The sequence below is a fragment of the Triturus cristatus genome, chromosome 12 (assembly GCF_964204655.1).
Source record: "Triturus cristatus chromosome 12, aTriCri1.1, whole genome shotgun sequence".
In the NCBI taxonomy this organism is placed as follows: Eukaryota; Metazoa; Chordata; class Amphibia; order Caudata; family Salamandridae; genus Triturus; species Triturus cristatus.
In genome coordinates, this window is record NC_140595.1 from 784381757 (window position 1) to 784403352 (window position 21596).

The 21596-nt window shown below is 48.2% G+C and overlaps 1 protein-coding gene across 1 annotated transcript in view; it reads right to left on the reverse strand.

The window, feature by feature from the left end:
• Window positions 1-18805, reverse strand: part of LOC146782833 (uncharacterized) — a 70621-nt gene extending 51816 nt beyond the window's left edge. Inside the window, exons 1-2 of the mRNA XM_085637522.1 lie at window positions 18708-18805; window positions 5650-5704 (exon numbers count right to left, since the gene is read on the reverse strand). Coding sequence (XP_085493648.1) covers window positions 5650-5686 — 37 coding nt within the window. The 5' untranslated portion in view covers window positions 5687-5704; window positions 18708-18805. The remainder of the gene's footprint in view (window positions 1-5649; window positions 5705-18707) is intronic.
• Between the last annotated feature and the right edge of the window lie 2791 nt (window positions 18806-21596).

Consider the following 21596-nt stretch of genomic DNA (forward strand, 5'->3'; position numbering starts at 1 on the left):
TTTTAAGGTGTCTTTATACACCTTCCTGTCCTCAGGTAGATAGGATTTACGCCATTTCCGTTCAATAGTTCCACAATTTCTGTTGCGAGATCTAAGGAAATCGTTAAACCATGGAGTTGGTGGGGCTGACCTCTTTGAGGAGCAGCAAACAACCAGTACCACTGCATCAATGTTGGTTCGGAGCCATGAATCTATTGAGAGGGCGTCCGAGTCGGGGCAGCCAGACAGCTCTGGTGAGGAACGACCGAGGGCATCTGCTAACATCGGGATGGTTATTTTTTGGAACGTCCTGTAATTAGAGACCCTCTGCCCTGTGTTAGCTCAAGGGGCTGTGGCAGAGTTGGGAATGACGAATTTTAATAGGAGGTGGTCAGACCAGGTAATGGGAAGAGGTAGGTTTACTGATATGTCAAAGTTGTGAACGATTTGGTCTAGGGTATGGCCCTTCTCATGGGTGGCCAAAGAAACAGATGGAAACATGTTGCAGGCCTGCAGCGCCTCCAACAATGAAATTGTTTGAGGGTCTTTTCCATTGTCCATATGTATATTGAAATATCCCAGAATGAGGCAGTTGTTGTATTTTAAGGCCAGGGAGGTGGTGGCTATATTAAGCGTAGTAATAACATTTCCAATAGCAATGGGAGGTCTGTAAATCAGAAATCCAGCTATGCTATGATGGGGGGGATAAGGTACAGCAGAAACCTAAGCAGTCTAGTTTTTTATTGTAAATTATGGCAACACCTCCCTCCTTCCCATTCGATCGGTCCCTCCTAAGAATGTTATAACCCGTAGGGATGGCCGAGGTGATAGTAGGGTTGGAGGCTTCAGACAGCCAGGTCTCAGTGAGAAATAAAAGATCAGACTGTTAGTCTAAAAGTAGGCCATAAATGTATGGTTCATGCTTTTGTATAGAGCGACAATTTAAAAGGGTGGCCTTTAAGTCCTCTGTTTTCTTATTGTTTTTTGTTGCGTGGGAACATATTGGGTGCGAGTTTCCTGGGCTGGAGGAGAGTCCGGTTGCACTTATTGCATCGAAAGTCTACCTTCAACCTCGGATCAGCGGCTGTACAGTGACATAATGGTAGCCGCCTAAGGCTAAGCAGTTTTTCCCTATTGCAATATAGTGGAAGAAACTCACCGGAGGGGAACTGGGCAGCATGGCCGGCGCCGAACGCCTCCGGGCGCAGACAGGCTTACCTTCGGCGCCAGCGGCGCGCCCGCTGTGCACGTCCACTTAGCACGTCCATTTGCATCGGGAATATATAGGCTAATGCCTATGATGCAAACTGGATCGCCAACGCAGCTGAGGAAGCGGAAACTGCATAGGCATAAGTGAGGAGCCCGATAGTAGCCCCAGCCCTCCGCACAATCGGCGTATCAGCCGCGGCGGACCAGGACTGGAGGAAAAGCGAGATGCGAATCGAAGCAGCTAAGGAGGTGTAGGCAAACAGAATCAAGTAAAGTGCAAGTGCGCATAGGTAGGAGAAATTATTAAAAAGCACAGAGTAATTCAGCCAGACATATACAATTTAAAAAGTAATAACCTAGTAGCAGGGCAGGAAACACTAAATCCTACAGCTATCAGCTGCGTGCATCCGTTTGCATCGGGAATATATAGGCTGATGCCTATGATACAAACTGGATCGCTAGCACAGCTGAGGAAGTGGAAATTGCGTGGGCGGAAGTGAGTAGCCTGATAGTAGCCCCAGCCCTCCACACAATCGGCGTATCAGCAGCAGCGGACCAGGACTGTAGGAAAACCGAAATGCGAATCGGAGCAGCTAAGGAGGTGTTGGCAAGCAGAATCAAGTAAATTGCAAGGGCGCATAGGTAGGAGAAATTGTTAAAAAGCACAGAGTAATTCAGCCACACATATACAATTTAAAAAGTATTAATAACGTAGTAGCAGGGCAGGAAACTCTGAATCCTACACCTGTAAGCTGCACATGTCCATTTACATCGGGAATATATAGGCTAATGCCTATGATGCAAACTGGATCGCTAGTGCAGCTGAGGAAGCGGAAACTGCGTGGGAAACAGGGGCTCAAATTAGATCATAAGTTTAAAGGTGTCCTGAACAGGGGCCCCCAAAATATGTTTGGCCCAGGGCCCCCCAAATCCTTAAGATGTCCCTGTCTATGCCTGACATAATAACATGTGGTGCAAAACTGTTAAATAAATTCACAAACATATTGACAGAGAGAAAATAAATTATCTTAATTTCCCACTGATAATGGAGGCAACCCTAAAAAAACCACAGGACCCATACTTGCCCCTTTCCCAGACACTTTTTTTCTTTGGGGCCAGCAGGCTCGTGAGGTGGGTGCTGACCATCCCCACACCATGGGCATTGCAGACACTGTGGTGCATACTCAGCCCACTCCTTAATTTACCAGCTAGTGCCCCTCTCCCTCCAGCTTGGGCCTCCTCGTCCTCCTGCTCCCAAAAATGACGGCAGTCTAGCATGGAACTTTAAAAGTGGGTGCAAATAGAAAACCATGACCCCCCACCCAAGGGACATCACTCGTAGTCCTAAGGTCCCTCAAAGAGGGTTCAAGATAGATGTGCAAAGAAACAAAACACGAGAAAAACATGAATATGCAATGAAACTCTGGCACCAAGAGCGTGTTCACAGCATGAAGCATGTAATCTGCACTGAAAGTCTTCACAACCAAGAAAAGAGGTTGTAAAAATGAGGTGGGACAGAGACAGCCTGCCAGTGTTGAAGGGGGCGAACCCCACCGTTCCTTGCTAAGACAGGGGCAAGAGATGGGGGTCTCTGAGAAGTAGTAATGAAGTGTAAGGCTGGACCGAATGTTTCACTAGACAAGGATAGAGAACTCAGATTCCAGTAGGTGACCGCCCTTGGCTTAACTATCTGAACACTCCCACAAGGCAGACTCAACTTCAAACCACCAGCGCTTGTAGTTTCTAGTCCAGAACCACCAATCACACAAGGCTCGTGTTAGACCTCGCATCATTGGCATGGGCTCCCTTCCCCTCTCCTCTTCCTATTTTTTATGTTGGCTGGATTTGGACACTCTGGGCGCCGTGCCACTGCTAATCAGTGCACACAGAGCGAATGCTCCCTGTATATAAATGTCTGTATGACTTAGGATAACCATAATGCCTAGATCTGTGTAGCATGTCCAATAGTGAGTTACCTTCCATTTCACTGTCGCTACTATGACACGATCCGCTCTCATAGGCTAGACTGGGCTGGTTGAGGATTACTTTTTATCATCCTAGCTGGCCCCAGGAACCTGATAGGAACTTCGGGTTTGATATGTTTGTGCTCAGGACATTGAGAAACACCTTTTAGTAAAGACCGTTTACATATCCCATGTTTAGAAATGCCTCTTCTGAAAACGCGGTAGTTTCTTGCCTAAGCTTTACTATAGGCTTTGCGAGTATGTGTATTGGCCGTCTGGTTTTGGAGCAGCAGGGTCAGCTGGGTCAGACCTGGCTGGAGAGAGAGATCGGTATTCCGGGCCTGGTGAGGGGTGACTCTTTGATCTGAGCAGGGCCGTGCCTGGCAAGGTGAATGATGGCTCCACCTCCCACTGCGCGTCTGATAGCAGACCCCCTCATTCGGAAAGGGCTGGATGTCACCTCGTAAACCAAGTGCTCCCCGTCCCCACCGAACTGGTTGTGACTGGAGTCAGTGATTTGCGACCTTAGAGAACAAAGACTTTTTAGTATAAAATGCTGCGCTGGAACTTTGTCCGTGTGTGTTCCTTCTGGATGTCAAGACGAAACTCTGTCCGAGTGAACAGAGGAGAGGATCTTGAAACTTTCACAAAGCTTGCCGAAGAAACTACCCGAGGGCCTGAATCGAGAGTGCCTCCTGCAGAAGTCTCAGGGACATTAGACTTCACCCCGTCATCTGTCGGAATTCCTGTACGAGGAATTCTGCTTGCAGGTGAGGCCTCCGTCGAGTTATCCGGAGCCTCTAGTTCTACTGTGAGGACCGCGGACATGGCATCTTTGAAACTTTCGCTGAACCTGTGCGGGCCACTGCAGCTAAGAAAGAGCTGGCGTCGCTGAGAGCCCGCCTGAATCTGAACCTTTGAACCTTTTGCTGGACCCGTGTGGGTCGCTGCAGCTAAGAGAGAGCTGCCGCCGCTGAGAGCCCGCCTGAATCTAAACCCTTAAACCTTTCGCTGGATCCGTGTGGACCGCTACAGCTAAGAGAGAGCCACCGCCGCTGACAGCCCGCCTGAATCTAAACCCTCGAACCTTTCACTGGATCCGAGTGGGCCGCTGCAGCTAAGAGAGAGCTGCCGCTGCTGAGAGCCCGCCTGAATCTGAACCCTTGAACCTTTCGCTGGATCCATGTGGGCCGCTGCAGCTAAGAGAGAGCTGCTGTCGCTGAGAGCCCGCCTGAATCTGAACCCTTGGACCTTTCACTGGATCCGTGTGGGCCACTGCAGCTAAGAGAGAGCTGCCGCCGCTGAGAGCCTGCCTGAATCTGAACCCTTGAACATTTTGCTGGATCTGTGTGGGCCGCTGCAGCTAAGAGAGAGCTGCTGCCGCTGAGTGCCCGCACCCCTCAGCCCCTTTGCATCATTATGGTGTGTCCTGTGGGCCGCCGCAGCTAAGAGAGAGCTGCTGCCGCTGAATGCCCGCACCTTTTGCCACCTTGCATCATCGTGATTTGTCCTGTGGGCCGCCGCAGCTCAGAGAGAGCTGCCACCGCTGAGTGTCCGCTTCCTTAGCCACTTTGCATCATCGTGATTTGTCCTGTGGGCCACCGCAGCTAAGAGAGAGCTGTGGCCACTGAGTGCCCGCACCCTTGTCAAATTTGCATCACTGGGATTTGTCCTGTGGGCCGCCCCAGCTAAGAAAGAGCTGCTGCCACTGTGTGCCAGCACATAGTTCACTCTTGTCGAGGACTGTGGCTAGCGTCTCGTGGGCCACCGCAGCTAAGAGAGAGCTGCTGCCGCTGTGAGTCCACCATGGAGCTGAATGATGAGAGTCATCGCCACAACCAGCCCGGGCCGCCGCAGCCACGTGCTGCTGCCGCTGAGAGCCCACCTGTCCCAGAGTGCCCGAATCATTGTGGGTGCACGCTACGGACCTCTGCAGCCCTGACTTGGGGTTGCTGGGAGTCTGCCTGTCATTGTCTCTGCTTCTTCGAGAAGCTGCCTGCTGTGTCCCCTTTCACGGACAGGTATCTGGTGCGCAACGGGTCAAGTAGGCCCCGGCCTTGAACTCAGTCAGTGTCACGTTCTGGTGAATACGTATTGCCTTTTGAAGTCCCTACTGGTTGACGTGAATTGTAGTTGTTGAAACGCTTTGAGAATTCCGAGTTAACTGTTAGATAAAGATATTATTTTTCTATACCTATCGGAGTTGTGTCCTTTTGTGGTGTCGTTACTGCCGTGTTGCACGTGGTCATAAATGCTTCACACACTGCCTCTGAGAAAGGCCTAACTGCTCGTGCTACGTTACCACAGGGTTGAGCAGGGGTTGTCAAAGGGGATAGCCCACTTGCCCTGACTTAGGGAGAAGGGTCCCTATTTGGACATTGGCGCCCGCCATTGCCAATTGGAGACCCCCATTTCTAACAGCTCACCTCTTGACGTGGGTCTCAGTACGAGGCTTCTCACATATAGTTATAATGTAGTACAGTAAATAGACACTTACCAAGGCATGCGGAGAGAAGAATCGCCTTCAACCGCATCCTCCAATCACAGGCCAGCTAAGGAAAATAAAAGGAGTTATAAAGCACCGTTAGATCAGGTTGCACCAACTACTTCCAATAGTTATTTTTTTTATTCTATTTAAAAAGTTTTGTATAGCGCGAATAAGACCCCGAAGGGCATTGGAGCGCTTCACAGTAGTGGAAAGGGGAACAAAGTAGGGGAACATAGATGTAGGAGAGGCTAACATGTTGAGCTAATAAAATTGTACATAAATGCGAGCAAGATATAGCTTAATAAGGTGAGGCACAACGCTACTTAATAGGTAAGGTAAAGATCAAAGACAATTAACAGTTGACAAATAAGAAGGGCAGCGAGCAACCAGGAATTACACGCAGAGCCACAATTAAGGGTCAGAAGCCCTCCTCCTCGTGTTGTAAATTGAAACAGCAATGTGATTAAGCATTTACTAAAGACATTAATCCCTTCCCTTTAGATCATGCTTTCTCCGTTATGTTGACCGAAGTTTAGACTCCATTTTGTATTGTCATGCCGCCACGTGCTCACCACGAGAAGAGTCCAACCTCTGTGTTAGTTGCTCTTGTAATCTGCCCAGTAACAGTCTATAAATAGCTCTTTTGTCCATCTGGCGCATGCCCAGACTTGACCACATCTGTTATCAGTTAGCCTTGCTTGGCCATGTCTTCGCGGGCTCAAGGAGTGTGTTAGCTCCGCCCATGTATTGATTCAGTATCGAAAATGACCATAAATGGTAATGTTCTTCGGCCTCATGTTGTATCCACCCACTTATGAGCCCCTCTATTGTGTATAAAAGGGGACCATGTACGCAAGTTCTTTGTGCTACTCTATGCAATACTGAAGAGTGTTGTGTGGATTGTAGGACCACCCTTAAGGGTTAATAAATGCTGTTTTTGTACTTTGCAGTTTCCGTGCCAACTTCCTTATAGATTCCATTACAGGAGAGCGAACCCTTGTGTCCTGCGGGCCTAGCTGGGGCCTGTATTCATCAATTGGCGCCCAACGTAGGGCTCATCGGCGACTCGGATGCTCGAAGGACTGGTCGCGACGAAGGTGAGGAGTTTGGCCGGGGACGTGATCACTGCCAGCGGCGTCTTAGCCCTGGCATCCCGAGGTTTTTCTTCCTTCCCTTCCGAGCTGACCGTCTGGGTGGCGCCGGTCATCGACTGAGACCTCTTCTGTCGGTCCTGCCGTGAGAGCCGTTTGGGCGATTTTGGAGCTTGGCAGTTGGAATCTGGACTCTTGATTGGTAAGAACCATTGTACGGTACTTGCTCCGAGTTTTTGAAGCCTGGCCTGGCTATTTGAGTTTGATTTGTGATGACTAGTCATATTCTGTATTTGTCTTTGTGAACATATATGCGTTGCAACACATATAGGCAGGTAATGTGGAGAGATTTCTCCGGAGCTGTGTAACTTTGAACGGCGCAACGATTAAGTGCCATTTTCTCTATAATATTGCATATTTTGCATTATTCCTGAGCATGCCTGCTTTTAGCGCACTCCGTAAGTGGTGTTGCTGCTTTGGAAACCGGTTGAACCTCGAGGAATCTGCTCCGGCTCCCCCAGAGGGGACTCCTAATAGGGATATGTATGTGAAGCATGGTCTTTCTTCCATAATGTACAGCACAGTATGGAGGAAATATACGAAAAAAGATCCTGAGTTACGATGGCCTTTGTATGGATCGTTTGATATACGTAAGATTGAGTATGTGGAACAGTGTATGTGTAAGCGGCGTGCTCGGCAGGATATGTTTGAGTGTGTGCGGTTATGGGTGAAGGAAGTGCGTGAGCGAGAGAAGCGTGAGAAAGCGCTGTTTGATAAAGAACAGCGGAAGAATGATCATGTGCGAGCACAGGAAGCGAAGCGTCGGGAGGACAGAGAGCAGACGGACAGACAAGAGAAAGAGCGTAGGCTACAAGTTTCGGGTCAATATGCTGTTCGGCAGCCACTTTATCCTGTCCTTAATAATCTTGATGATGATTTTTATTTACTAGATCGCTCTCCGCCCCCTTATGTTGGCGCATCTGCTCCGCGGCCACAAGATTCCGACCCGGCTTCGGGTAAGGTGGATACCCGGTCCATGCTGTCGGCCGAGCAAATGGCTGAGCTTCGGCAATTTTCCTTCCGTGCACTTAAGGGCAAGATGTCCATAGAGAAATTATTCCATACTTGGGGGCCGTGGCAGGAGAGAGATAAATTGGATTTTCTGGGTCATTTCGCGGAGGAAGTGATTGATGCTTTCCGGAAACGTTCTGGTGTTTTTGAGCCTGACGAAGTGTCATCGGATGCTAAAGCATTGCGTAATGGTGTTTTCTCTCCCCCTAAGGCTCCTGATATGGCTCGGCGGCTGTTCGCCTTGCGGGACGAGGTGCTGGCCCTTAAAGAAAAAGCGCGCCACCGAGCAGGGGAGGAGAAGCAGTCGGATTCGTGTACCACGGAAGGCCACCCATCCACCTCCCAGTCAGATAAGGATGTCGTAGTGCATGTTAAACCAATGCGAGAGGCGGCGCCTTTGTATGTTCCTCCTAAAGGAGCGGGGACTAGCTCGGACATTAACTCCGCCGATGCTAAGGGATATTTTGTGTATAATTGGGTTTATACTCCTTGGCATAGAGCTGATGTTATGGCATTGAAGAATGCATTGCCTGATCCCCGCAAGAATCCAGCGGCCTTCTACGAAGAAGTCGAGGGGGCCTTGAATTCTTGCATTATGACCTTAGCGGATATAGACCTGTTCTTTGGCCTTATTCTACCACCGGATACGTGGCGATCTGTCCGAAAGGTAGATGATATAGTTGCCTTTAAGGCTCGATGGTCTGACCTTGAGGATGAGGATAGGGAACGGAAGCCCGCACAGAAACCACCCCAGAGTATTTTAGATCTCCCTGCTGCTATTGTGGCTAAGTTGAAGACAATTATCCCCCCTAAAAAGATTGACTGGAATATGTTAACTGCATGTAAACAGACAGCTGACGAGTCAGTTGCAGATTTCTTCACGCGCTTTGAGGAAACGTTTCATGACTTTAGTGGCCAGTCGCTTACTGATGAAACGGGCCGCCACCTTTTCGCGGATAAATATGTGGCCAATTTGCTGCCGGCAGTTGCGGCCCGTTTAAAAGCGAGTGAGAGTTCTTGGTCCTCCGCGACCCCGACGGCTCTCCTGACTATCGCTCAGTATTATGAGCGTCAGGAGCAAGAAGCAAAGGGTCAGGAGGATAAGAAATCGAAAGATCTCAAGACGAAGGTGATGTTGGCACAAGTATATGGCCTGCCCCGACGGGGTGTTAACAGAGGTAGGGGAGGATCTTATGGTCCTCCCTCGGGCCGCTCTGATTTGAATAGGAACCAGTGTGCGTATTGTAAGCAATCGGGCCATTGGGCCAGGGATTGCCCAGTGTTGCGTGCTTCGCGTCAGGGGCATACTCCGGGTGGCCCGAGAGGTAGAGGGGGTTTCTCGAGCTTTAGAGGGAATTCTAACGATAATGTTCGTTTCGACACTGCGGGGCAGCACCGAGATAGATCAAATGTTTTCGATCGCCAGCATCAGTATCACGTGTCGGAGATTGACCGATCGGGATATCATGATTCTCAGCATGCATAGGAATGCGTTGGATGGGGGTTCGAATCAGTTGAGGTGCCGGTCGATCAGAAGGGTCCTTATGTATCGGCTGAGGTTTTAGGCTCTACCGATCAGTTCCTAGTGGATACAGGAGCGACACGTAGTGCGTTGTCTAAGCAATTGGTTCCGGGGGCTCCCCCATCCGGCTTAATGGTTACATCGGTAGGGTTTGACGGTACACTCTCCCGAAGCCCTCTTTCACAGCCCCTCACATTTAAGGTTGATTCTTTTTCTGCGCCCTGTCCGTTTCTGCTTGCCCCGTACACACCGGACAACATTATGGGCCTTGATATGTTAAAGCATTTTAGGGCTACGATCCGCTGCTCCCCTGCTGGTGTGCAGGTGATATTGAATGACAACTACCCCCGGTCTGAGCGGATGTGTGCGATATCAGAGGATGCGTTGTTAGCTACCCTCCCTCGTGCTTTGTGGGCAACTTCGGACACAGACGTGGGACACATGGTGATTCCTCCGGTCCACATTAGTGTCCAGGAGGGGGCGGTGTTACCACGCCTCCCACAATACCGTATTTCCCAGAAGGGCGAGGAGGCTCTCATACAGATTGTGCAAGATTTGATTGCAGTAGGAGTAGTGGAGGAAGTTCCCTATAATATCTGTAACAGTCCGATTCTCCCCATTCTGAAAAAGGACACGGATGCTAAGGTTTATCGGTTCATAATTGATTTGAGAGAAGTAAACAAGATCGTGATACCTCAGTACCCAGTGGTTTCCGATATCACGACGTTGCTTACCTTGGTCCCGCCTACGGCGACCATGTTCTCAGTGATTGATTTGAAAAATGCCTTCTTTTCCATTCCCATTCACTCCGATAGTCGATATCTTTTTGGGTTCACTTTAAATAATAGATCTTATCGTTTTTGTAGGATCCCCCAGGGCTACACAGAGAGCCCTAGTATTTACAGTCAGGCTTTGAAAAGGCAATTGGATTCCTTTGTTCTGCTCGAGGGGGTCGCCCTCATTCAATATGTCGATGACATCCTGTTGGCGGCTGACACCCTGGAGTTGTGTGAAAAAAGCACGTTATCCTTACTTTCCTTTTTAGCATCCCACAATCATAAGGTATCTAGGAAGAAATTGCAATTTTGTAGACCAAAGGTGACTTATTTGGGTCACCTTTTGTCTAAGGAGGGGTGTGCACTCACACCGGATCGTATTCAAGTAATTTTGGACACACCGAGACCATCCACGCAGAAGGATGTGCGTGCATTTTTGGGTCTTGTTTCTTTTTGTAGACAGTGGATATTGGGGTTTTCACACATAGCTAAGCCATTGCTAGCTCTCTTGACAAAGGACACGCCTATCCCAATCCCTTGGTCAGATGAGTGTGATGCTGCTTTTCAGCAACTACGACAGGCCCTTTGTTTAGCACCAGTGTTAGGGACCCCTGATTATGCAAAACCCTTTTCGTTGTATGTGCATGAGAAAGATGGATGTGCATTATCAGTTTTAGTGCAGATGCATGGCGATAAGCAGCGCCCTTGTGCATACTTTTCGGCTGTACTTGACCCTGTCGCCTGAGCATTACCAGGGTGTTTTCGCTCGGTTGCGGCGACAGCTGTGTCAATACGGCAGAGTGAAGGAATTGTGTTATCCCACAAGCTGTTGGTATTAGTCCCCCATGCCGTCGATGCCCTGCTTAATCAAACAAAGACGCAGCATTTGACCAGTGCCCGTTTAACGGGATATGAGTTGACGCTTTTGGCTCCTCATATTACGTTGAAAAGGTGTGTAACGTTAAACCCGGCCACATTGTTGCCATACCCCGAGACCCAGCCTGAGGCGCGGAAAGCGCATGATTGTATTCTTGTGACTGAGGAACAAACAAAGGGTCGTATTGATCTCCAGGATACACCCTTTCCAGATGTAGATGGAGAACTGTGGGTGGACGGATCAAGCCTGAAGCTACCAGATGGTACGACTTCAGCAGCGTATGCAAATACCACGTTACAAACGATAGTGGAGACAGCACGCATACCACAGAAATCAGCTCAAGCAGCGGAACTGATAGCATTAACACGAGCATGTGAGCTCAGTACAGGACTGTGTGTGAATGTTTATACAGATAGTCGCTATGCCTTCGGAGTAGCGCACGACTTCGGCCTACTCTGGAAGGAGAGAGGGTTTTTAACGTCACATGGGGTACAGATAATGCATGGAGAGTTAGCCCACAATCTTTTAACCGCATTGACATACCCAAAGAAAATTGCCATCGTTAAGTGTAGCGCCCATAGGAAAGTAGTTGATAAAGTTGGAGAAGGGAATGCGTTAGCAGACCGAGTAGCACGGGAGACTGCGATGCAGCCCGGTGCTACTGCCATGTATGTAGTAAAGTCACAGGTGGAAAGATGGCGTGATGCGAAGGAGGAAGTGCGAGAAATGCAAAGGACCGCTTCTGACAAAGAGCGGGAGCAATGGGCTAGAGAGGGGGAATTGGATGATGAAGGCTGCTGGAGAAATAAGCAGATGGATAGATGGAAATTACCCACGGCTTTTGTACAGCCTATGGTCCAGATGGCACATGGGCTAGCACATGTTGGAGCTTCCGCAATTGTGAAATTGCTTACCCAAGTCTGGGAGCATCCAGAGATTGCTAGCACGGCAAAGAGGGTGGTGCAGACCTGTATGATCTGCTTGAGGTATAACCCAGGAAAGGGTACTCGAACTCCAGCAGGAGGATTTGTGACACCCACTGCACCCTTTGAGGTTCTGCAGATGGATTACATCCAGCTTGAGCGCTGTAACAATTTGAAGTATGTTCTAGTAGTAGTTTGCGCCTTCAGTAAATGGGTTGAGGCGTACCCTACGAAAGACAATACTGCAATGACTACAGCGAAGCTGCTGCTGAAAGAGTTTTTCCCTCGATACGGCGTCTGCAGACTTCTGTGGAGTGATAATGGGCCTCACTTTGTAGCGGATGTTATAAAGTATGTCTTGAAGGGCCTAGGCATCACTCAGAAGTTCCACGCCGTGTTTCACCCTCAGTCTGCAGGACTAGTCGAGAAGTATAATGGTACACTGAAGCTTAAGATCGCCAAAATTCAAGCTTCGACGTCTTTGACTTGGCCAGATGCTCTACCGCTGGCGTTATTGTCAATTAGATCAGTGCCACACTCTCGAACTGGCCTCACACCGTATGAAATCGTCTTCGGGCGCCCAATGAATATTTGGGGTCCACCAAAACCTAAGGCTGTGTATGATGTACCTTGTGTAATGATGAATGATTATCTGGCACAGTTAACGGATAACTTGGTTTCTATTCATCAACAGGTCCGAGAGGCGCTCCCTGATCGGTCTACCGGTGAAGGACATGGTCTCCGGCCTGGTGACCACGTCATGGTGAAAGTCTTCGACAGAACGAACAGTTTGGAGCCGAGATGGGTGGGCCCTGAGCAGGTCCTCCTCGCGACGAGGACGGCTGTGCGAGTCTCGAACAGAAAGAATTGGATCCATTCTTTGCACTGTCGAAAGGTACCGCCCGGATTGGTGGAGCCTGCCGTGCTGACCGATCAGCGAGAAATCCTGGCTGCAGAGACAGGCCGTGCTGCGGAGCCAAACGTCACTGAGGAGCTCTTTCCGGACCACGTGACTCCTGGAGGAAGGCGATATCATCTTCGACCAAGGAAGTGAGTTTTCCAGTACCGGGACATACTGTCAGAACGGCCCTTGGGTTAGTGAAACGGAGAGCCGATGAGGCAAGGGGGGGGGGATCAGCCCTGCATTAGTGTAGCGACACCCGTCTTGGCCCGCTGGTGAAGAAATCGACCGCTGCCCAAGGGGAAGAGTTCTGACAGACTTTTAGTTTCAGGAAGATATCAGGGTATTGTTCTTTTTGACATGGAGAAGAAGAAAATCCTTTGTGCATCGGGGTTCATGCTGACAGTAGCTATTGTTGGGATAACCACATGGTTTGTGGAGGAGGTAACTCCTGCTCGGAAAACACTTGTGTTGACGACTCCGGTGCCTGCGGAGCACTACTTTTATACATTACCGTATCAAGAGTTGAAGCATCGACAGTCTTATTTGAATAACACTTTCATTCAAATGCTGCATCATACCCACGTTGCTACGAACGCTACGAACTGTTGGATATGTGGGATGATGCCAGCCCATCAGAAGAAAGGAGGTACGCCATTCATACCACTTCCTTTCTCTCATAATGGCTCTTGTAGAGCATGGTACACTTTGCTGTTTGCCACTCGGAAACCGACAGTGGGACGATTGCTTTTCAGACTCAATAAAGAATGTCGTCAGGATAAAAATGGGTATCCGCAAGCGAATGGGACAATTTGGGAATGGGAAGGGTACCGACCAGACAATGAATCCATTCCCTATATCTTCACGAACACCAGAGACACTGTGGGGAAGGACAAATTTGTGATCCAAGTGGCACAAGCTCAAGCGGACCTGTGTGTCCAGAGTGTGGGTTTTATTCCTGTTGGTGTCAGTGATTGCATCACTGTCCTGAACATTGATGGATTGAATAATAGTACCCATAATACCTACTTTGTGTGTGGAAATAAAGGTTATTACCGTTTGCCGGCTGGGTGGTCTGGGGTATGCTATGTATCATTCCTATTACCTCCCGTATTCCTAGCACCCGCATCTTATCATAAAGATTTGAAATTGTTGAATAATGTGACTGTAAATAGGTATAAGCGTACTCTATCAATTGATGATGTGGATCAGACTGATACCAGTTTGCAACAGTATATTGATTTTAATTTAGGATTGTTTTTCTTTGTCGGAGCCGCTTTGAACAGTAGAAAGATCCGAAGATTAACGAGAGTGGTAGAGGCTGTAACAAACCAGACTGCTGCTGCCCTTGGGAATCTTACGGAAGAATTGCAAATTACTAGAATTGTTGCATTGCAGAATCGTATGGTATTAGATGTCATGTTAGCTGATCGAGGTGGAGCTTGTAAAATTATTGGAAGTAGCTGTTGTGTGTTTATCCCTGATCATACGCCATCAGTTTATAACGCTATTAATAAGCTACACAAAATTGCAGCTGAAATCCATACAGAAAACGGCACTTGGTCCTTTTCTGGATGGTTTTGGGCATTGGTTACTGCCTGGGGATGGAAGGTCTTAACTGGTCTCTGTATCATTATAGCAATTCTGTTCCTTTTCTGTATCTGTGTTCAATGTGGTCCATTGCTCTGTTCCTTATGCGTATCATTCTGCATCCCAGATAAGAAAGCTATTGCCGATGTTGCTCACCAGAAGCGTTTAGCTAAGGAAGTCGAAGGAATGATGACAATTGATATATATGATGATTATCTTGTCAAGCCGGATGTCTTCAGTAAATGCTGAAAGGGTCGTCTGTTGTAAATTGAAACAGCAATGTGATTAAGCATTTACTAAAGACATTAATCCCTTCCCTTTAGATCATGCTTTCTCCGTTATGTTGACCGAAGTTTAGACTCCATTTTGTATTGTCATGCCGCCACGTGCTCACCACGAAAAGAGTCCAACCTCTGTGTTAGTTGCTCTTGTAATCTGCCCAGTAACAGTCTATAAATAGCTCTTTTGTCCATCTGGCGCATGCCCAGACTTGACCACATCTGTTATCAGTTAGCCTTGCTTGACCATGTCTTCGCGGGCTCAAGGAGTGTGTTAGCTCCGCCCATGTATTGATTCAGTATCGAAAATGACCATAAATGGTAATGTTCTTCGGCCTCATGTTGTATCTACCCACTTATGAGCCCCTCTATTGTGTATAAAAGGGGACCATGTACGCAAGTTCTTTGTGCTACTCTATGCAATACTGAAGAGTGTTGTGTGGATTGTAGGACCACCCTTAAGGGTTAATAAATGCTGTTTTTGTACTTTGCAGTTTCCGTGCCAACTGCCTTATAGATTCCATTACAGGAGAGCGAACCCTTGTGTCCTGCGGGCCTAGCTGGGGCCTGTATTCATCACTCGGTGACCCTGGTCTGTGATAGGTGCCTTCAGCAGAAACGTTACCAAACGAGCATTGGCGAAGCCAACAGCTCTGGATTTAATGTGTTAACATGAAAACATAGACAGGCCTACGTGTGCACAGACTATTTGTGTCTAAGCAACCTTCTTCTGCCTGTGGCTTATTTTTTTTTCCCAACTTGAAACGTTGGGGGGAAACTTTAATGAAAGTCCAGCCCAAGGTAAAGAGCTTGATAAGGGGAAGTGTTTGTGAGTTCATTCATTAGATTTCCTGTGAGGGTGAAATCTACCAGGAAAGTTTTATCACAAGAAGGTGTGAGTTAATCAGGAGAAGATCAATTAAGCAATGTTGTTGTCAAGTGGGTAGTGTAGGATGTTCAACCCACGTATTGTATGTTCCGTGTTTGTAATCTCCCCTGTGAGGCACTTGAACGAGGAGTTTGTTGCAGTACTCAGTCTGCCCCTAGTGCTCATTGTGTACAAGGGTGACATCCCCAGCGCGTTCCGCAGGTGGAGGGTATTGCATTCTAGTGGGAGGACAGTAGCAGACGAGTCCAGTTGCATCAAGGTGACCGCCTTGGATCGGGCAGATGTGGAGGTTTCATGAGAGGCTGCAGACCTCCAGCTCAGCAGGGTCGCCTAGGCTGGTGTGCAGGAGCTGGGCCACTAGGATGAGGGGAGGTGATGCTTCCGTAGCCGGTTGGGAGGCTGAGCTTTGTGTTTAAGATGTCTAACTCTGGAGCGTGTGACAATAGGATGCCTTGTGAGATGTGTGGCCACGGAGGATTGTGTGTGGTGTTGCTTTGAGGTACTGCATGTGGAGGAATGTTCAGAAACAGTGGGTGTGCACATGGTGGGCTACGCAAAGGTAGGTGCGTCAAGTGAGTTGCAGCAGGGGAGGTTTGGAAAGCAGTCTCTAGACGAGAGACCTTGAGAGAGTCTGAGAGCGGGCTTTGCAGACTTTGGATCTCACTATGCTGGGGATCGGCTTCAGTTTGATCTCACACACTTCTTTCTGAGGCCTCAATAAGTTGACTTGTGCTGTGTGCAGTCGTAAGTGACTGAAGTGATGCATGAGGTAAGTAATCACCCCTCATGTGATTCATGTGAATGAGTGCCTGAGTGCTCCAGGGGAGAGCTGGTGCCCATGCTGCTGCTATGGCGCATCTGGACCAATGAACCATAGAAGGACGCTTGAAGCAGCGTGGGGGGCGGCGGATGTGGTCCAGATTACCGCCATATATGCCGCCATTTCTGTGTCCAGTTCAAATCCCCAATGGGTTTGTGAGTGTTAATGGGGGCATGAGCTTAATGGAGGGAGGGTCAGTTAGTAGGGACAGTATTTAGTAGAGATATTAGGTGCAGTTTCAGTGTTAACCTCCCTAGCCCTACTGGAAGCTTTTGGGGCCTCCGCGGATTTCATTATTTGGAGAAGATAAGGCAGTTCCTATCTGAGGACTCACTCACGCCTTCCTTGTTCAGACAGAGTGAGGAGTAGCACTGGTCATGGTAACTTACCGTAGTGAGATATTTCCTGTCAAAAAATGTTGCATTGTCTGAGACCAAGCAGGGGAAGTCTAGTCTAGTGCTCTCAGTAATACGGTCTTTATTTATTTTTTCAAGTGGAGGGATTTTAATGGGCCCTAGTGTGCGACTGTGTGTACGTCACTGAGTAAAGTATCCAAGATGGATATCAGGGCTCTGTCTTACTAGCATTTGAGGGTAGTCATGGGTGGGCCGGGGAGAATAGGGTTTCTGAGCTGTAGGTACCTGCAACCTGTAATTAGATCGGAAATGAAACTCGCCCTATTTGAGCTTTAAGCCATAACAAGATCATGTGAAGCAGTGTGCGGGCTCCTGAAAATCAGAAACAGATCCAGTGCGGGAAAGCAGCAATATCTAATCGAATCTAGGCACATTTATAGAGCGCCTGGATACCCCTGGGCGTCCCAGCGCTACAAACTCAACACAGATTACATCACTACGTTATATGAATCCACCGGTATTACTCAATACAGAGTGAGTAAGACGTCTTCATATGGTAGTAAGATGTCGCATTAGATGTGAATGTGTGCACGACCGTGAATTTAATTTTCAGCACACGGAAGTGCGACATCGCCAATGGGGCGACATTAGCCTGCTTGTTCTAACTCCTACCTCAAATCAAATTCATTCACAAAAATCAAATGTAGGCGCCACACGTCAGCCTCGGAGCATCGTCAGCAGGAGTGAGGAAACACTTCCTGGAGCAAAATCACATTTAGGCCGAAATGTCACATATAATAAGGAGACAATCACAGTTAGGTGCAGTTTTATGTCAGGAAAATACCGCGGTGAAATAGATCGACAAGGAACAATATTTACTCCCCATCATTAACTACCATCACACCATCCAGGTAAGTGCACTTAGGGAAGTGTCGGTTCAATATTCTTGACTCCACTTACCTAGAAGCTATTGTTGGTGCAAATTCACCCTTGAGTCAAGTCAGCAGAAGTAGCGTCACATTTATGTGCAAAATCATCAATTTGTAAATTGATCACATGAGGTATAAAAGGTGCGCATTCGCATAGCGCCATATTTGAGTAACAATTTGAGTAAATGACAATGGGGTGCACATTGCACTCGAAGTAATATTACAATGAGTGTTTGGGAGGACAGAACACATTTACGCGTAAAAACTCTTTTTGGTGCAAAATCATCCTTAGTGCAAAGTTAGCCGTAGATTAGAGTGCCATTTAAGGTAAACATTATGTTGAGGTGCAAAGCTCAGAAAGAACCCTGGGGGGGGGTCTATGTAATACTCTTCCACAGGGTGAAAACTGAAAGCTGACGTCAGTGGCACCCTACAGGGCGAGCTGTGTTTTGCCGCTCTACAGACGCATGCGCCGTCAGGCCCAACATAACATTACTTAAGCCTCACTGCTCAGTGAGCTGACCGCTGTTAACTGTGTTAGAGAAAGACCAGGGCATTTAAAGTAGGCGAGGTCATTTAACAACTGATAAAACTCGACAGCCCGTGGGCAATGATACTACCAGCACCCGCCCACCTAATCTCACCCAGGACGGTAAAATAACTCAGGCGCTCACCTCTCCGCTTCGTGTCCCCGTTTTGGAGTGCAGCAAACGACAACAGGTAGAGGTTTTTAAGTATTCTGATTGGTTGAACCAATCCAGCTTTCCAGCCAAGTTAGCAATTCATTTTTATGATGTCTATTAATATAAAGCCATACTGTCCATAGCAAATAGCACATGATTATTACCCAAAACAATGTTTCTCATTTTATCAACATATAAAGGATGAAAGGCTGTACTGGCCCCATCAAAATGAAGTTTGCAAACATATCTATGCTGTAGATGCATGAATCCACTGCACAATTAGAGAACATCTCACCTGAGGTGGATTTATCACGGGGATCTTCCTGGGTTAGTGGTTGGCAAGCTTAGCGTCCACACTTACCTGCCACGGACACCCCTCGACAGCCCTGCTTCCGTGCCACAGACCGGCTGTTGGGAGACTCTTTAAATCCCGCCCCCTGCAGGTGACGCGCGGATAGACAGCGGTAAACACCGAGGCTTGGAACGGCGGCAAGAATTTGCTTTTCAAATTGCAGCCGGGCCTGTATACAAAGCGAGTCCACAAGAATTTCCCTTGATCAGCGTCATGGACGGGCTGCCCTGATGGGATATTAACCGTTTCACTGCTGGACAGACCCAAGCAGCAGGGATTTAAATGGGATCAAAAACTGGTGGACTGGTGGGTGGGTGGGTGGGGGGGGGGGGGGGGGGGGGGGGGTCTTTCATAGGAATGGTTACCGATGTAATTAAGGACGTGGCTTAAAACACTTAAGCTAAAAATCTGTGCTGAGCATAGTGTGCTGCCCCACTGTTGCTGCTTCTGTCCGTTCATCCACATATATAATAGAACAAGTAACAAGGCACCTACAACAAGCCAGGACTATTGGCTTTGTTAATGGTTTTAAATTGCATCACATAAATAAGCAACAACTACGGCTTGGTTGTATACAATATTGAAAATGCTTTCGTTCTTGTGGGCGAGCTGAGAAAGCAGGTTCGAGTCTTGCCTCGGCTCAATCAACACCCTGTGATTCAGAACGTGAATTTGTCCTTGTGTAATGTAACTGGTGCTCGAGTTTGCGCTATATAAAACCGAAAAATTAGTCTCTTCAAAGTTACCTCAAAAGCAGTGACGGATGAAGAGTCAAGTTTTTTTCCCTCCACCCTGAAGGTAAAAATGGAGAGAGCCCCAAAGGGACCCTTCTCGGCACCTGCTTTTAAGGACTGCCAGGGCTCAGCACCGGCAGGATCCGGCCCGCGTAAAGCCCTGCCACGCACAGACCTGCAGGATTGAATGTGAGGTAGAATATTAACCCTTGCACTGCTGAAGAGACCCCGTGACTGAAGGCTGCTACCAGTCTCAACAAACCAAGGCAGGCAGGGACATCTTAAGGATTTGGGGGGCCCTGGGCCAAACATATTTTGGGGGCCCCTGTTCAGGACACCTTTAAACTTATGATCTAATTTGAGCCCCTGTTTCCCACGCAGTTTCCGCTTCCTCAGCTGCACTAGCGATCCAGTTTGCATCATAGGCATTAGCCTATATATTCCCGATGTAAATGGACATGTGCAGCTTACAGGTGTAGGATTCAGAGTTTCCTGCCCTGCTACTACGTTATTAATACTTTTTAAATTGTATATGTGTGGCTGAATTACTCTGTGCTTTTTAACAATTTCTCCTACCTATGCGCCCTTGCAATTTACTTGATTCTGCTTGCCAACACCTCCTTAGCTGCTCCGATTCGCATTTCGGTTTTCCTACAGTCCTGGTCCGCTGCTGCTGATACGCCGATTGTGTGGAGGGCTGGGGCTACTATCAGGCTACTCACTTCCGCCCACGCAATTTCCACTTCCTCAGCTGTGCTAGCGATCCAGTTTGTATCATAGGCATCAGCCTATATATTCCCGATGCAAACGGATGCACGCAGCTGATAGCTGTAGGATTTAGTGTTTCCTGCCCTGCTACTAGGTTATTACTTTTTAAATTGTATATGTCTGGCTGAATTACTCTGTGCTTTTTAATAATTTCTCCTACCTATGCGCACTTGCACTTTACTTGATTCTGTTTGCCTACACCTCCTTAGCTGCTTCGATTCGCATCTCGCTTTTCCTCCAGTCCTGGTCCGCCGCGGCTGATACGCCGATTGTGCGGAGGGCTGGGGCTACTATCGGGCTCCTCACTTATGCCTATGCAGTTTCCGCTTCCTCAGCTGCGTTGGCGATCCAGTTTGCATCATAGGCATTAGCCTATATATTCCCGATGCAAATGGACGTGCTAAGTGGACGTGCACAGCGGGCGCGCCGCTGGCGCCGAAGGTAAGCCTGTCTGCGCCCGGAGGCGTTCGGCGCCGGCCATGCTGCCCAGTTCCCCTCCGGTGAGTTTCTTCCACTATATTGCAATAGGGAAAAACTGCTTAGCCTTAGGCGGCTACCATTATGTCACTGTACAGCCGCTGATCCGAGGTTGAAGGTAGACTTTCGATGCAATAAGTGCAACCGGACTCTCCTCCAGCCCAGGAAACTCGCACCCAATATGTTCCCACGCAACAAAAAACAATAAGAAAACAGAGGACTTAAAGGCCACCCTTTTAAATTGTCGCTCTATACAAAAGCATGAACCATACATTTATGGCCTACTTTTAGACTAACAGTCTGATCTTTTATTTCTCACTGAGACCTGGCTGTCTGAAGCCTCCAACCCTACTATCACCTCGGCCATCCCTACGGGTTATAACATTCTTAGGAGGGACCGATCGAATGGGAAGGAGGGAGGTGTTGCCATAATTTACAATAAAAAACTAGACTGCTTAGGTTTCTGCTGTACCTTATCCCCCCATCATAGCATAGCTGGATTTCTGATTTACAGACCTCCCATTGCTATTGGAAATGTTATTACTACGCTTAATATAGCCACCACCTCCCTGGCCTTAAAATACAACAACTGCCTCATTCTGGGATATTTCAATATACATATGGACAATGGAAAAGACCCTCAAACAATTTCATTGTTGGAGGCGCTGCAGGCCTGCAACATGTTTCCATCTGTTTCTTTGGCCACCCATGAGAAGGGCCATACCCTAGACCAAATCGTTCACAACTTTGACATATCAGTAAACCTACCTCTTCCCATTACCTGGTCTGACCACCTCCTATTAAAATTCGTCATTCCCAACCCTGCCACAGCCCCTTGAGCTAACACAGGGCAGAGGGTCTCTAATTACAGGACGTTCCAAAAAATAACCATCCCGATGTTAGCAGATGCCCTCGGTCG